This window comes from Callithrix jacchus, chromosome 6 (assembly GCF_049354715.1).
Source record: "Callithrix jacchus isolate 240 chromosome 6, calJac240_pri, whole genome shotgun sequence".
In the NCBI taxonomy this organism is placed as follows: Eukaryota; Metazoa; Chordata; class Mammalia; order Primates; family Cebidae; genus Callithrix; species Callithrix jacchus.
Genome location: NC_133507.1, coordinates 15,141,217 through 15,158,483, shown reverse-complemented (window position 1 = coordinate 15,158,483; position 17,267 = coordinate 15,141,217). Strand labels below are relative to the sequence as shown.

The window sequence follows — 17,267 nt, the reverse complement described above, 5'->3', positions numbered from 1 at the left end:
AAATTAACAGAATCATCTATCACTTGCTATAGGCACTAGGGGAGCAGCAAGCTTAGTAGGGCCTTTGGGAACAAGAGGATCTTGTCTTTACATATAGTAACTTTGAAATGGTCAAGTAGAAATTAAAGTCTGTTTAGTCTCCCTCCACTCCTCACAGCACATCCTTCATACATACTGCTACCTGCCCTTCAGCCACACTGCTCCATCTGCACAAGCAGTTTCCCCCCTCCTGGAAATGCGGTTTTCCTCCTCCTCATCTTGGCTGCAGCTACAAGACTCCATTTCATCTCCTTTCTGCTCCCACTCCCAGAGGAGAATCTGCCACTCCACCCCCCTCCTTCCCACCTCCCCCCACCCAGGCTTTTCCTGAACTTCAAAATTATTACCATAACTCTTAATTCTTTTCCCCACTGACCATCTCCTTTTGAGGACATGGACCATACCTTACCATTTTCACCTCCCTAATGCCTAGCTTAGGGCATCAAACATGGTGGGTGCCCAGTAAAGGTTTGTTGAATGGAATAAAAGAGGGGAGGATGAAGGAAAAAATAACCCTATTCCCAGCCCAGGCTCATCAGGTGGCCATGTGGATATTACTCATCATGCAGCTCAGAGGAAGGAGACACACTTCCGGCTCCATGTGGTTGAGGAGAAGGGAAATGTGAAGGTGTGAACACTTGGAGAGGGTGCAGTGTCATGTCTCAGATGAAAGGAGCAGGTGTCATGGCCGTTCCAGAGACAGAAGGCATTGCAGTTGTGCTGATGCAGTGCATTCATGGGAAACAGTGAGAGATGAAAGGCAGGCTGCTGAAGGCTGACTGTACCTATCCTTGAATGCCAGGAAGTTCTTTATCTCCGAGGTGCTGAAGGATTTTGAGCAGGGGAGCCACAGAATCAAAGTGGCTTATTTAGTAGAACTTTGGTTTGTGCACAGGAGGGTGCAGGTTTTTGGTGAAGCAGATGTGTATTTATTGAGCTTTTATACACATGCTGCTTCTAGCACATGCTAGGCACAGTACTGATCACCAAGGAAAGACAGGAAAAACTGTCCCTGCCCCCAGGTCATTCACGTTAGCAAGGAAGGAAAGACACCAAAGCACTGCTGTGGTCATGTGGAGAGGCTCTTTAAGGGGAAGTTTCCCAAAAGTTATGATACTCGAACTGCATCTTCAAAGAAGATCTGGGGTAAGCAGGTGCAGGTGAGGTAAGCAGGTGAGGCACATTCCCAAGTAAGTGGTATGTACCAAGTCATAGAAGTTTGGGAGGCAAACTAACAAATCATCAATAGTTCAAGGTGGCTGGAGAGAGGGGGACAGACCTCATAAGACTCTGGGTGCCACACTGAGGAGTTTGAATCTTACCCTAAAAACAAGGATGAGCTGTTGAAGTGTTTTGATTGAGAGATCTGGTTGGATTTTTGTTTTAGAACGATTGCTTAGCCGTCTGCAGAGAATAAGTTGAAGGGGGTAAGGTTGGTGTTTTGGAACTGATCTTGGAGGCTGTTATAATCCACAGAGGATGACAAGTGTCTGAGCTCAAACAGGGATAGAGCAGGGGATAGACTCGAGGTGTTTAGGAGGTGGAATTTTTAGATTTGGCTGACCCAGTGGAAGGAGAGGAGAAGGGAGAGGGAGAAGTGATGGATGACTTTTGTCTACCTTATGGTAGATGCTGTTCAGTGACCTGGGTTAAAGAACAGATTTGGGAAAAGAAAAAGTAAATGGTGGATAATCGATTCATTTGCAGTTCCTGAGGAGTATCCAAATGAGGTGGTAAGTGGTTAGTTAAGTCTGGAGCTCAGGAGAGAGGCCTGGGGTAAGATGGCAACATAGGAATTAGAGCTATAGGAAGGAATGAGATCTCCCAAGGAGGTTTTGTCGACTGAGAAGGGCTAAGGATAGAACCTTTGGAAAACTGGGGGTGCTGAGGAGGAGGAAATCATGGAAGAAACTAGAAAGGAATAGTAAGAGATGGAAAGAAAAACCATGAGAGTGTGGACTCTGCAAATAGGAGTGTCCAGAAAGGGATCAGTTGTGTCTAGTACCACAGTCAAGTCAGGTCAGGCAAGGATTGAGTTGTAGCCTTCAGACTTAGCAAAAAGGAGGTCATTGGTGACCTTGACATGTTCACTCTCAATGTCCACAGAGAAGCAGATGTAGTTTAATTGGACAGAGAAGCAAACAGCAGATGAAGAGGCTTCTTGACAGTGCAGAGGAAGTGCTAGGGGCCTGCATTCAGTTCCTGTCCATGAGCAGAGAGAGGTTTCGGGTGAGGAAGCCAAGAGAAGATAGGGAAGCCACTCCATGGCTGTGGGAAGAGCTGAGTTCAGCACCCACCCTGCTGTGCACTCATCTGCAAAGCAGCTCCCCGTTTCCTCCTCTGTGAAATGGGGATGCATGGCACAGTCTGAGAGGCCCACGGCATTGTGCATGGTACATAAACACAAAAAGAGGCTGTTTGGCTTTGGCTTGCTAGATCGTTTCCTCTGTTTTCTCTCTATCCTGTGACATCAGAAGTTCAGTCCACGGGGGCATCTGTGCATCCTAGTGCCTAGAACTGAAGGAAGCAGAATTGGTTATGCCAGAACCCCAGGCTTATTAGGATAGGAAGGAAGCTCAGCAAACTCGTAGTTCTATTCTGCTCCTTCATCATGCAGCTGAGCACAGTGAGCCCTCTGCCATCAAGACAGGTGCCCAGAGCTGTGCACACCCTGATTTGTGCATCCCTTTCTCCACAGTTTCCAACCAGAGACAACAACACTCTTCCATGGCCCGGACACATTTCATGACAATTGAGGCATCCATCACCAAGGTGAAGCAGTTTGTGGTCTGTCTCCAGTGAGCACACATGCTCCTTGTTCTCCCCAAGGATTGTTTCCAATGAGAAGAAACAGGGACCTGCAGTAATGAGAATGCTCTCTTAGTTGTGTGGTGCTGCCTCTGAAGAAAGAGGATATGTGACATGGACATTTTAACGAGTCTTACATTAGTATTAAGTACTATGGCCAGGCTGAGTCCTGTCGGGTTTTATTTCGTTGGTTTTGTGTTTGCCGTTATGTTTTTTAGAGATGGGCTTTCACTTCTGTTGCCCAGGCTGGTCTCAAACTCCTGGGCTCAAGTAATTCTCCCTCCTCAGCCTCCTGAGTAGCTGGGATTATAGGCATGCACCACCATCCCTGGCTCTCCCATTGTTTTTAAGGTTATGAAACTGAAGTATTTTCTTTCCATAATGTAGGCAATCAGTATGATCAACACTGTCCGGGAAAGCAGTCCCATGGTTGTGACAGAAGCCCTAGACCGTGTGCTGGAAATTCTAAGAACCACTGAACTATATTCACGACGGCTTCGTGTTAAGGATGATGATCCTCATGCCAGTGACCTTGTTGAGGGCTTAATGTCTGTAAGTATATTTGACTAGGCTCCTGGCTAGATCCTGTCTGCTCTTGGCTGTTTTCTCAGAGGTTATTCATTTAAACAGATCTCTTTGAAGAGGCAGCAGGGCACTATAGGGTTTAGTCAAGGCCTCAACTCTCCTTCATTGCCTGGGTTCTACTACTCTCTGGCCAAACACCCACCAGCTGCCTGCCTCCTAGGGAGAGCTCAGCTTGGAGCCGAGCATGGAAGAATGTAATCTTGACAGTCTGCTGAGCTATTCTCCAGTGTTGCTTAGGGCTGCTGCAGTAGTTTATCTAAGTAAAGCTTGTTTAGTTGTATTCAGGATCTTGAAAAGTGGCTCAGTGCAGAACAGAAAGAATGTCTTTCTTCCGCCATGTGTATTTAAAATGATGCCTGGGTGTCCAACAGTTTGGACTGTAAAGCATCCCACACACATTTGGATGACTGTAGGAAAGAGGGGTTTGGGTATCTTTCACTAGAAAGGGGCTTTGTGCCATAGACTCTTGAGGTGCCCTGGATGCCTCCTTCAACATGTCTGGCATAGATCTCTCACTCGAGAGTGACAACTTTGTGCAGCATAGATTATTCCATTGCTCTGTTAGCTTTTGTCTTGGTCAGAAGCAAATTCTTCCTCCCAATTCCTGCTTTCTGAAGTCACTGGATTTTATAAAAGTAAGGTTCCAGGCAGAAATCTAGAAGGTATAGTGGTTTCCAATGTTGATAATTTCTAACTGTGGTCTTGCCTGTTTGAGACAGAGTCTTCTTCAGACTGTAGGTGAGAGGGGAAAATGTTGAGGGATGCAGTGGGATAGTGTCCTGGAGGTGAGTGGATGAGAATAGCCATGGGACTGGAGAAGAGGGGGCTGCTGAGAGTCCAGGGTTGGGCAAGGTGGTCTGGGAGCAGTGGTGAGGAGCCCAGGAGTGTCAGCTGGGAGGAATGAGGTCATTTAGAAGGTGAGAGAGGATCCAATGTTCCCAGGAAAGCCTTGTGTCCTCAGAGTGAGCAGGGTGGCAGGAAAATGGAAAAGAACAGAAGGCAGAGCAGAGTTGTCCCTAAGAAACCAAATGGTCCTGGAATGCAGGCAAGAATGCTGGGCTTGAGGACCACCTGCCCTGCAAAAGATGCAAGCTCGAGCCAGGTGCAGTGGCTCACATTTGTAATCCCAGCACTTTGGGAGGCTGAGACAGGTGGATCACCTGAAGTCAGGGGTTCAAGACCTGCCTGACCAATATGGTAAAACCTTATCTTTAAAAAAAAAGAGAGATGCAAGCTCACCTCTCGGGTGTTGACCCTGTGCCTGAATTTGGCTTCCAGCAGGGCCAGGTCTGTCCTTCCCAGTAGTAGCCTATTGTGCTCTCCAGTAAGTGACTGAAGTCAGTGGTTGACCATAGTGATCACAGGGGTAGACTGCTGGGCCCAGGGCAGCCTTGAGTGGATTGATTGAGAGGGCTGCCCTGAGCTTTCCTCTGGGAAGACCACCTGGAGTTTCCAGGAAGGAAAGAATAGTTGTGACTTTTTCTTGTTTTCTTGATTTTTATCAGGATGGTTTACAAAGACCATCAGGGAATGAATATGTTCCTTCAACAAAAAGTAAGTTTTTCCTTTTTAATTTTTTAGATCACGGTGTATAATATCGCAGTCTAGCTTAAGTGATGAAATTAGTTTTTCAGATAAAAGTTTTTAAATAATTTTTCACCTCATTAAAAGTGTGTTGGTATGTCACTTTGGGAGGCTGAGACAGGTGGATCACCTGAAGTCAGGGGTTCAAGACCTGCCTGACCAATATGGTAAAACCTTATCTTTAAAAAAAAAGAGAGATGCAAGCTCACCTCTCGGGTGTTGACCCTGTGCCTGAATTTGGCTTCCAGCAGGGCCAGGTCTGTCCTTCCCAGTAGTAGCCTATTGTGCTCTCCAGTAAGTGACTGAGAAACAAATTAATCCTCTAAAGCCTATTCATTTTGTTCTCCAAAGCAACTGTCTCTGAGGCAGTACTGTCTTCCCTAAGAAATTGTTAATCCTGGCTGGACGCGGTGGCTCACGCCTGTAATCACAACACTTTGGGAGGCCGAGGCAGGTGGATCACCAGGTCACGAACTCAAGGTCAACCTGGCCAACATGGTGAATTCCCGTCTCTACTAAAAATACAAAAATTAGCTGGGCACGATGGCACGTGCCTGTAGTCCCCACTACTTGGGAGGCTGAGGCAGGAGAATCACTTGAACCTGGGAGGTGAAGGTTGCAATGAACCGAGATCACACCACTGCACTCCAGCCTAGGCAACAAAATGAGACTCCATCTCCAAAAAAAAAGAAAAACAAATTAATCCTCTAAAGCCTATTAATTTTGTTCTCCAAATCACATCACTTTACAGACATTCAAATGGTTTCAGGGACTGTAACTCCCATCTCCCTGCATGATGTCCCACCACGGATAGCTCAGGCAGTGGCCAACGTGGAATCCTGGGACTTTGACATTTTTGAATTGGAGGCTGCCACCCACAATAGGTAAGTTCATGCAGAGCTCAGCAGGGGGAGAACTAGATTCCCAGGGCCTGTGTGAGGAGGCTGCCTAAGGATTGTGGATTTTTCATAGAGCTGGTCCCTGGGCAGGGAGGGGCTCTCAGGAAGGAGGGGTCAGGCAGCAGATGGCTCTGGGTCACCAGGGCCTGGGGGAGAGTGTGCTGACCACAGTAATGGCACATTCATGGAAAGCATGCAACTATGCCAGTGACTTCTCCAAGTAGCACAGGACTTTTTTCTGTGAAATAAAAGTATTTCTCCTGTAGGTGGTAATACGTAAGAGATCTGCTCAGAGCCTAGAACCAAAATTTATTAGAAACAGACATACAGATATGATAAGAGCTTTCCCCAGATCCTGATTGCTGTGTTGCGGATAGGCATAGGGACACCCAAAGCCCCAGTCATGCGTATCTGGGTTTGATCATAGAGAGTGGGAGCAGGAATGGTGTTTTGTCTTGAGTTTTGTCCCTTGCCAGAGAAGAGCTGTTAACCAAAGGTTGGCAGTTTGCTGGGCACATAAGAAAGGGAGGTACACAGAGCTGATTCCAACCAGGACTGCCCCCAAGGGTGTCTTGGGAGAAGTGTGCTCTGTTGGGCCATGGAATGGCTCCTCAGGTCTCATCTCAGTCTGGATGACCTGTCCCCTAAATAGCCCCTTGACTTTTTCAGGCTCACCTTGAGTTAACCTGATACATTCTACTTCCCCATCTCCCAGCACAGCCAAGGAGAGTGGAAAAGAATACTCCCTTGGCATATGAATCTTTGAACACCTGGTTAGTATCCTAATGATGTTACATCCATGTGAATCAGGCTACGGCAGGTCAGTTTAAGTTCTGTTATCACCTCTGGATACTGCCTCAACACAGCTAGTTTCTTGGCCTTCAAAGGCAAGGGCCAGGTGCTTGGTCAAGGTGATTTCTTAAGTAAGAACCTAACTTGGTGACCAGATGGTCACCTTTGGGAAAATCCCCTCTTAATGTAATTTCCACCTCCAGATTATTGAAAAAATTTTATGGCATACGGAAGTGACTGGCTCATACGACGTTTTGAGGAAATGTTTTCTTATAGGCAGGATGTCTTGCCAATGACATCAGTCCAGCAAGTCCAAAGGAGAGGATAGTGTTCAAGGTGGCACAAGCTTAGCCTTGAAAAAGGATTATTTGGAGAAATCCAGGAGTGCAAGTAGAAAGCTGAACCTGGAAAGACAAAGCAAGCAAACTCCCCCAGGCAAATCAGGAATCCCAACCAGGCTGAGGCAAGAGCTGCTGCTGTGGGGGACAGCCCGCTCTCACCCATGCATCTTGGTCCCCTGAGGGCAAGAAGTGAAACCAGAATTGGTCGGCTCCCACAGAAAGAGGCCAGCGCAGCCCAAGCAGTCGCCACTTTGCTGCCCTGCACTCCCTGAAATTTGGCTTGGAACTTATTCAGGCCTCAAACACTTGGCCTGTTTGTTTGCTTTGTTCTAACATTGTGGGTGTTTTTCTCTCTATAGGCCTTTGATATATCTGGGTCTCCACATCTTCGTTCGATTTGAAATCTGTGAGTTCTTACGCTGCTCCGAGTCAACGCTAAGTTCGTGGTTAGGAATTATTGAAGCGAATTATCATTCTTCCAATCCCTACCACAATTCTACGCATGCTGCAGATGTGCTTCATGCCACTGCCTATTTTCTCTCCAAGGAGAGGATAACGGTGAGCTGTGTTTACACACTATGTTTAATGGGCAGGAGCAGTGGGGAGAGCCTAATGCTCCTGCCTCCATCGAGTTACACAGCATGACTGCTCATGTGCGCATCCTTGCACAGGAAGGGTGAGGCCACACGAGGAATCAGGCAGGAAGCCACACTGTAACTTTGGGAAATTGATGTGTTAATTCGTGACAAAAGCCTTGCCATTCCATGAGGGTACAAGAGGCAGGATTTGGTTTTGGAGGAGAAACCCAACAAGAAAAGGATTATGGATCTGCTTCTGGGGGTTTCACTCCAAGCCTGTGCACTAGTAGAGCCAAATAACTGTTAGATGTCCCTACTTTAGGGCCTCCACTTGTACGTCAAAGTCTGCAGGGGTTAAAGGTCAAGTTCATCATCTCTGTTCCCAGCACTGCTCCCACCCAGGGTTATCTACCTAATCCAGGGTTCTGTCATCCAACCAGATACCCAGGCTAGAAACTGAGAGTCATCCTTGGTTCTTTCAGCTCCTCAGCCCCCAACATCTGGTTTATCATCTGACCTTGCCTCCTGTCACACCTAAATGTTCTCAGATTTGTCTCCTCCTCATAATGCCCCTGCTGCTGTCCCAGTGAGGCCCCCTGCAATCCTCTCCTATCTGAGCAGTTCCCAACTAGAACTCCTACCTGTCCTGCCTCCTGTGGAATGCCCTCACACTACTGCCATTGCGATACTGTCATTCCCAGATGATCCTTCCTGTCATGCCCAGGAGCAGCTTCCCACCTCTGTCAGGATTTAAACTTTAAACTCTACAGCTCTCCATGCTCACCTCAGCAATGAGCTCCTCTCAGCATTTCCTCTCCTGTGCCCCAGGAACTGGTCACTTTTGGACCATGCCAAACCACTTTCGTTTCTGAAACTTCTGCTCTTGACCTGCTGCTCCCTTGGCAGGGCCTAGATGACTGCAGCCATGTGAGGCCAGGGCAAGTGGCTTCTGGTCGAATTTCCTCCTCTGTATCACGGGACTTGCATTTGGCAGAGAGCAAAGTGGAAGATGACATCTGGCACACAGGGAGTGAACAAGTGTTCATTCCTCACCTTGCAGGGCAGTCCTTCTCAGAGCTTTCTCTGCTCCCTCTAGTTCTTACTGCTATCTTTTTTTTTTTTTTTTTTTTTTTAGAAAAAAAATCAAGTGAGGCTGTAGGTAAAATATATGTTCAGAGAAAAGACTATTTTCTAAATTATGAAAGCAGATAACAGTGGGACAACTGTGTTAATATTGGCTCAGCATATAAATAACCTAATTTTGCTGTATTGCTTTTGAACTACTCTATAGACAACATGCAAACATATTTAGAGAGCTAACCAAACACAGTTTTTAAGAGCATTTGTTGAAATGTCACAGTGGCTCACACCTGTAATTCCAGCACTTTGGGAGACCAAGGCAAATGGATCAGGAGTTTGAGACTAGCCTAGCCAACATGGTTAAACACCGTCTCACCTAAAAACAGAAAAGATAGCTGGGCTTGGTAGTGCATGCCTCTGATCCCAGCTACTTGGGCAGCTGAGGCAGGAGAATCACTTGAACCCAGGAGGGTGGAAGTTGCAGTGAGCCACGATGACACCACTGCATTCTAGCTTGGGTGACAGAGCAAAACTCCATCTCAAAAAAAAAAAAGAGCATTTATTGAAATGTAATTCAATAATTTAAATTATTGAATTTTAATTTAAATCAATTTAAATAAATTTGCAAGGCTGATTTATTAACTATACATCTTCTTTTCAAGTGTCTGCAGGGTATTTACAAAAATGATCTTATACTGGAACATAATGTGTTGAACTTTGAAACTTCATAGGCTTTATTTTCTAACCACAACACAACAAAATAGAGTTTAATAACTCATGGTTAATTTAAAATGTTAGCTACAACAAATGAGAAAATATTCTGAATAATTTGGGGATCAACAAATAAATAAAACTAAAAATTGAATTAGTTAGAAAACAACAAAGTGAGAAATTTATCCATCAAAACTTACAGAATGAAGCCAATTGTATATTTAAAGGTTTATGTTTTAAAATGCCTTAATCACTTAGGTAAGGAAAAGAACATGGGAAGAGCAAAATGAAGAAAAATAAAGTCCAAGAAAATAGATAAAGTTCTAGCCAAACCAGTTAAAATATATAAAGACACAAAAATGTACACGTTTAAAGTAGAAATTGGTAGAAGGAAGTACCGCACACATAGGTACTAAATCAAAAGCTTTAAAATAGTTTTTAATGGAATGTTTTAAATTAAATTGATGTAAGGAAAAAAGGTCAATAACATGGAAGTAATTTTAGTAATTTTTAAATTACTGAATTTCTTCAAAAGTTGGCTCCTGACCCGGATAGACAGGTGAATTCTTTAGCTTTTTGAGGAATTTTTCCATGTTACATAAATCTTTCTAGAGCTTTGAAAAAGTTGGAAAACTTCCAGATCATTTTGTCAAACTCACAAAACTCTGACATCAACCTGACAAAGGTAGCACTAAAGGGGGGAAGAAAACTATACCAATTCCCAGTTAATGTTAAGTGGTGCCTATTTTAAATTTTATTTAAAATTATTTCTTTCCTTTATTACTATTAGTTTATGTTAGTCTAAGTCAATATCTCAAAGGACTTTTTTTGTGATGGGTTTAGAGAAAGACTTGCTGAGGAGGTGACTCCTATCTGTTGAAAACACCTGTATTTTGGTAAGTCCTTAACTTGTGTGAGACTAACAAACATTTGCAGAAATGTAACTGTTTTAGGGTGGAGGTAGGAAAACTAGATTTGCTCAGGTAGTATGCTTTTCTTAGAAATCTGAAATATTGTTACCTTAAAGTAGTAGGGGAGAAAGAAAACTATACAGAAGGCTTCCTTGCCTTCAATGTCATAACCCAGTTTTTGAAAGCTCTCTTCTTTTTCAGGAAACTTTCGATCAATTTGATAAGGTGGCTGCACTCATTGCAGCCACGATCCACGACGTAGATCACCCTGGGAGAACCAACTCCTTTCTATGTAATTCTGGAAGTCAGTTGGCCATTTTGTATAATGACACATCTGTGCTAGAGAGCCACCATGCAGCCTTGGCCTTCCAACTGAGCCTTGGAGATGATAAATACAACATATTTAAAAATATGGATCGGTAAGAACAATGATTGAGGATTGTGTTGATCCCTCTTTGTCTTTCTTAAACAGCTATATTGAGATGTAATTCACATATTACACAGTTCACCCATTTAAAGTGTACAGTGGGCCAGACATAGTGGCTCATGCCTATAAACCCAGCACTTTGGGAGGCTAAGACAGGAGAATCACTTCAGCCCAGGAGTTTGAGACCACCCTGGGCAACATAGGGAGACTATGTCTCTATAAAAAGGAAAAAAAATTAGCCAGGCTTGGTAATTGTATCTGTAGTCCTAGCTACTCGGGAGGCTGAGGTGGGAGGACCGCTTGAGCCAAGAGGCTGAGGTTGCAGTGAGCTGTGATCACACCAGTGCATTCCAGCTTGAGCAACAGAGACCCTGTCTCAAAATAATGTGTACAGTGGTGTTTACTAAATTTATAGAGTTGTAAAACCATCACCACGATCAATTTTAGAATATCACCCCTTCGATAAAACCTCAAATTTATGAGCATTTTTTTTCTATTCTGCCTCAACTCCTTTTGTCCTAGAGAACTACTGGTCTGCTTTCTGTTCATAGATTTGCCAGATCTGGACATTCTATGTAAATGGAATCATATGCAACATGTGATCTTTTGTGACTGGCTGCTTTCACTTAGCATGTTTTTAAGATTCAGCCCCTTTATGTCTTGATGTTTCAAGATGAAGTATAATGCTGATACCTTGAGCTCTCAGAGACTCAGAGCAGCAGTCATCTTACATCTCTCTCTGAAGCACTCCACTCCGCCCCTCTGTAGCCAGCATACAGAGGCTTGGCATTGTCTCTGTTTACGTGTCACTTTCTTGGGGAAGTCTTCCCTGATCTCTCATGCTAAGTTAAACCCTCTATTCAATCCCAGATTCCTTCATAGCACATATCACATTTCTTATTAAATAATGACTTTTTAATCATTTGCTTAATGTCTGATTAGATTCCTAAGCTCTGTAAGATCCCAAGGGTCATATGTCACCATGCCCTCAGCGCCTAGCACAGCGCTTGGTACATACTAGGATCTTAGTGAATATCAGTTGAAGAAGGAAAAAACATTGTATCATGAAGAATATTTACTCATTTGGAGTTTTAAAGAAGACAATTCTTGATTTTGTAAAACTCCCTTCTGCCATGTTCTAGGCTTTCAGAGATGGAGTTAAAGTAGTTTCCATTTATATTTGCATATAGCTACATCAGTTGTCAATGGAAAACTGCATCAGACCCTATTAACTTTCCAGGGAAAGTTTTCTACCCAACTGCAGAAAAGGGGTTGGGTAGAGGCTTTATTTCATATTTGTTTGTACCCCTTCAAATTTTGAATTATATGGATTATCCCTTCAAGAAATGAATTTTTAAAGTACTAAAGTAAAAGCAAGGGTTAGAGTTAGACGAATCAAGTACTCCCTATGATTTTCTCAGCTATCAGAAGATCTCTCCTCACATTCTGTGGGCACTAGAATTGTTGGGTCTCAAGGTACCTTCATGTGCGGTGTATTCTTTATAACCACAGATCTCTATCTTCATTAAGAGAACTGGTATCACTCACCTTTCTTATATTCTTACTCAAAACTATATACATCATACTACAGAATGACAAGGTAAGCCCTGCAGCTATGAAGTTGTGCCTTTAGTTTTCGGTTTTAACTTCTGTTTGGGTTCTCCTTGCCAACAATCTAGGCAGTAACCCATAACTTCCACATCCTTTTAAAATGTGTCTTGTGACTTTCAGTGACATTAGACTTACAGCTTCAGAGGACACATAACCTGGATAACAGATTGTTTTCAGGAGTACCTGTCTGGTCCTGATCAGTAATCTGTAGCGGCCTCTAATTTGTCATTTGAAACAGGAATGACTATCGGACACTGCGCCAGGGGATTATTGACATGGTCCTAGCCACAGAAATGACAAATCACTCTGAGCATGTCAGCGAATTTGTCAACAGCATCAACACACCCTTGGCAACACTAGAAGAAAATGGGGTAAGGGAAACTTGCTGCAAAGAGAACCTGTGTTTGGGGTCCTTGTACCACTGGGTTGTGGAGACACATGGGCTGCGATAGCCACAAAAGGGTTCCCTCAGAGGGTGTATGAGGGCTCTCAGAGGGACAGAACTAATAGGATATATATGTGCGTATATATACATATACATACACACACACACATATATATATATATATATATATATATATATATATATATATATATATATACACACACACACACATGCATACAAAGGGGAGTTTATTAAGTATTAACTAACACAATCACAAGGTCCCACAATAGGCTGTCTGCAAGCTGAGTAGCAAGGGGAGCCAGCCTGAGTCCCAAACTGAAGAACTTGAAGTCTGATGTTCGAGGGCAGAAAGCATCCAGTATGGGAGAAATGCAGGCTGGGAGGCTAGGTCCGTTTCTCCTTGTCAGGTTTTTCTGCCTTCTTTATATTTGATGGCAGCTGACCAGACTCTGCCCACCATCTTAATGGTGGATCTGCCATCCCCAGCCCACCAACTCAAATGTTAATCTCTTTTGGCAACACCCTCACAGACACACCCAGGATCAATACTTTGTGTCCTTCCATTTATTCAAGTTGACACTCAGTATCAACCATCTCAGTGGGCTCACTAAATTTAGTTTTTATTGGTTAAAACATTATTTAAAGTGCTAAAACTTGGCAGGAAAAGAATTAGCAAATTTAACTAGATGAGAAAACTCAAAAGGAAGATCAGATTTTAAATAAACTAACTTCAGACATGTAGACTATTCCTGTCCTCTTTGCCATTCTGTGATCAGTTAGAGCCCTTGACATCTCTCTCTAGCCACTCCCACTAGGCATATATCATAGTAGCAGCAGCTATTCTCTCTTGGTCTACACTTAGACAACTGTGTCGATTGAGAAAGGCACTGTATTTGGGTCACAAGTGTGACATTATTGTTGCCCCCTTTCTACATTTGAGGCATGGAGTTCACAATAACTGCTGGGCAAGGATAACATTAACCCTCTCGCCAGGCAGGAGACTCCAGCTGAGGAAGCAGACAGGCTCGAGTTCCCACCCTATTTCTACTGTACCATTTGCTTATCTGTAGAATGGGAATAATAGGTGTAAAGGAATAGGAGTGATGAGCATGGTACAGGGTAGGCACTTAAGAACTGGAGCCTGTTATAGTAGATTGCTTGTGTCAGCAACTTAAAGAATATGTTCTTTCATAAACCCTCTTCCTCTGAGGCCCACATTTACTGACCATGTTGGCAGCATCTTAGTCTTCTCTACCACCCTCCTCCCCAGCTTCTATCACCATCCTGAGATAGTTCACACACAGGGATGACTCATCCTTGCAGACTAGACTTCTAACTCCATTTTACTTCTGCAACTCATTTGTTTGGCCGTGGCCTTTGTCTACCCCATGGCTTTCTAGCATATTACCCCTTGACATTTACTTCAGTTTAAGCTGATGTTGAGAACTCTGTTCCTTCACCCTTTCCTGTTCTCTCACTTTGTCAGCCTGCCCCGACTTCACTCTCTTTCCAAAGACTTTCAACACAGAGGTGCCTGTACCAGCCTTTTTTATTGGCTCCTGCCCTGCCATTCTGGATAGGGCCATTTGTCACCCAGTCACCACTCCTGGCTGACCCCATGCCTCAGAAGGAAATAACATGCCTCACAGACTTGGTTTCCTGCATCTAGTCTGGACAGCCCCTAGACTTAGCTGAGTTTTCTGCTCCACTTAACATTATGGTTCTCATCTCTGTTGTCAGTACGTGGGGTTACTTGTGAGAGACTGAAAATCAATATCCAGTGGGTCAGAGCAGGAGAAAGGAAGATGATAGAGAAGTTTCCAGACTGGCAGTACTAAACTATATTCACACTGCAGGTATTAACAGATCTGAAGAAAGAAGCATCAGCACAGAGCTAGTCAGCAGGGGAAACCTGGAGTGAGGAGGGATATAGCACTGCTACAGTCATTTTGGCACTCCCCAGGACGCCTAGAGTCAGGTTGCCACCTGCCCATCTTGATGGTAGATCTGTTCCCTCTGAGCTGGGACCATCAGGCCTTCTGAGACCACTGTTGTTGCATATTGAAATGATATGACTAACTCCCTTGCAAGGTTGCTTGATGGACATGGAATCAGACTGAGGACACTCAATTTGCTCTGGTCTTTTCCATTGTTCTCTGCCCCAGTAGCCTCTAACCTGAGTTCTCTTCAGAGAGCCTATGAATAGAGGTTCTATTGTGTCATAAATTGATCCATAGCCAGTGGGGATCCTTGTGAGGCAGACAGCATGTAGTACTGTGAGTGGAAGGCAGCCTGGGACTAAAGGCAGAACTTAAGGTCTTATGCTGGCTCAGCTGGGTTGCTTTGGACAAGTCACTTCACCTCCCTGAGTCGCAGTGTCCTCATTTGTAAAATGTAATAAATACTTATTATGCTTACCATTAGATCTTCTCGTGAGTGCAGATCAACAGAAAATGGCTGTTAAGTCTTTTATACATCAAAAATGTTAGGGCAGATTCCCAAGATCACACCTATCACAGGACTGGGTTGAGAAGTAAGGAGTCTGTTGGGCTCCATTTATTGTGATGGCAGAAAAATTTTTTTTTCAGCTCATACTTTTTAAAAATAAATATAATAAAAGATAAAACCAGTCTTTGAGTTCTTACCAAGGGAGTGGGGAGAGTGGAACAGAAAAAAAGGCAACTGTGACAAAGGTTTAATGAGAGGAAGAGAAGAAAGAAGCAAAGAAAAGGGGAAGGGCAGATATACCAACCCCTGTGCTACCCTCCACTCCTAGGTCCTGTTGACATCTCACTGAGCCTTGGTTTTCTCCTGTGTAAAGTGAGAGGCCAAACTCAATGCTCATGGTATCCTTGGCAATGTTTTGTGAGAGCTTTAACTTATAGATCCTGACTAGTGCTTTTCTTGTGCTTACAGTGGGACCAGAGCAGTAAGAGAGGGCTTGGCACCTAGGGACCCATTTTGATTGCTTTGAATTCCACTCATGTTTTAGGACACTGATAACAGAGAGGAAATCATACACGATTTTCTTAGGATTCCAGTGAACCGGACTCTAATTAAACGAATGCTGATTAAATGTGCTGATGTGTCCAATCCCGGCCGACCCCTGCAGTACTGCATCGAGTGGGCTGCACGCATTTCAGAAGAGTATTTTTCTCAGGTAAGATGCTGCCTCTCTTAAGTTTCTAGAGAGAGAAAGAGATTAAAACCATAAGAGATAATGGACTTAACACTAGGAAATAGGGTTCTAAACAAAATCCTGTCCTTGTATTGCATGTTTACTGGTAATGAATTTTTTTTCTTCTCTCAGAATATGTTTATTTTCCCTTTATTCTTGCAGGATATTTTTGCTAGATATAGCATCCTGGGTTGATGATTTTTTTTTCCTGAAAGTACTTTAAAGGAGCCTGGTCTTATCTGGTCTTCATATTTTTTCTGAGTAAGAAAAAACCTTTCTTGGGGCAGAACAATATACTAGGAAATATACTGGCTAAGATCTTTCCAGATTTGGTAGAGGGCATATGCATATGTATACAAAGCCCAGTGAACTTTAACCCTGGTCAGATTTGTCATAGTCAAGTAGCTAACAAGCTAAAGATAAATCTTGAAATCAGTTAGAGTAAAAGCAACACATTACTTAAAAAGAAAACAGTGATTCTCTGTTCTCTGACTTCCCATCAGAAGCTATGAAGGCCAGAAAACACGGTAACATCTTTAAAGTGCTGTTAGTTTTAGGACCCAAGGTAGGAGGATCACTTGAGCCCAGGAATCTAAGAGCAGCCTGGGCAACATAGTGAGACATTTGTCTCTACAAAAAATTTAAATATTAGCCGGGCATAATGATGCACTCCTATAGACCCAGCTACTTGAGAGGCTGAGGCAGGAGGATCTCTCAAAGCCCAGGAGGTTGAGGCTGCAGTGAGCCATGATTGTGTCCCTGCACTCCAACCTTGGCCACAAAGTGAGGCCCTTCCTCAAAGAAAACATACAGCTACCATTATATTTAACGGTGTGAGATATTGAATACATTCTTAAGATTGGAAAGAAGGTAAGGGTGCCCATTCTTACGTCTTCGGTTCAACATTGTATCAGTGGTCCTCATCATTACAACAGGCAAGGGAGAAAAAGGTTTAAAGAACAAAAAGTAAGACAGTGACTTGAGGAAGCCCCGTGCAAGTGCTGCAGCTGGTTCTGTAGAGGTGTGGTAGGGGTAGAGAGATGCTGGGATGAGAGAACTTCCTGGCCTGGCACAGCATTCCCTGGAAGGCCTATGAATGCAAGCTTGGGAATATTCTTGGCCAGGCGCTGCGGCCATGGTGAGGCCCTGTGGAGTAAGGGCTAAGGGGAGGAGCTGCGAGTGGGTTCTGCCACTCGCCAGAAGCCTGGCTGTGATGGGGTGAGCTCTGCTGGCCATTTAGGAGGTGGAAGTACAGCTCTGAGTGTAGAAGACACATCTTGTGAGTGGCCAACAGTGGGATGAGACTTTAGTGGTCAT

General features: G+C 44.0%; 1 protein-coding gene and 1 long non-coding RNA gene across 6 annotated transcripts in view; one reads left to right on the top strand and one right to left on the bottom strand.

Moving 5' to 3' along the window:
* The window catches only part of LOC100413318 (high affinity cAMP-specific and IBMX-insensitive 3',5'-cyclic phosphodiesterase 8A), a 119,637-nt gene that overhangs the window by 96,421 nt on the left and 5,949 nt on the right, over positions 1–17,267 (top strand). For all 5 annotated transcript variants that reach the window (XM_078329051.1, XM_078329050.1, XM_078329048.1 and 2 more), the window contains 8 exons: positions 2,738–2,811; positions 3,235–3,399; positions 4,938–4,986; positions 5,768–5,900; positions 7,408–7,606; positions 10,530–10,747; positions 12,605–12,737; positions 15,765–15,932. In XM_078329051.1, coding sequence (XP_078185177.1) covers positions 2,738–2,811; positions 3,235–3,399; positions 4,938–4,986; positions 5,768–5,900; positions 7,408–7,606; positions 10,530–10,747; positions 12,605–12,737; positions 15,765–15,932 — 1,139 coding nt within the window. The remainder of the gene's footprint in view (positions 1–2,737; positions 2,812–3,234; positions 3,400–4,937; positions 4,987–5,767; positions 5,901–7,407; positions 7,607–10,529; positions 10,748–12,604; positions 12,738–15,764; positions 15,933–17,267) is intronic.
* The window catches only part of LOC103793618 (uncharacterized), a 53,994-nt gene continuing 52,564 nt past the window's right edge, over positions 15,838–17,267 (bottom strand). Inside the window, exon 5 of the long non-coding RNA XR_004744373.3 lies at positions 15,838–15,957. This is a non-coding gene — a long non-coding RNA (uncharacterized LOC103793618). The remainder of the gene's footprint in view (positions 15,958–17,267) is intronic.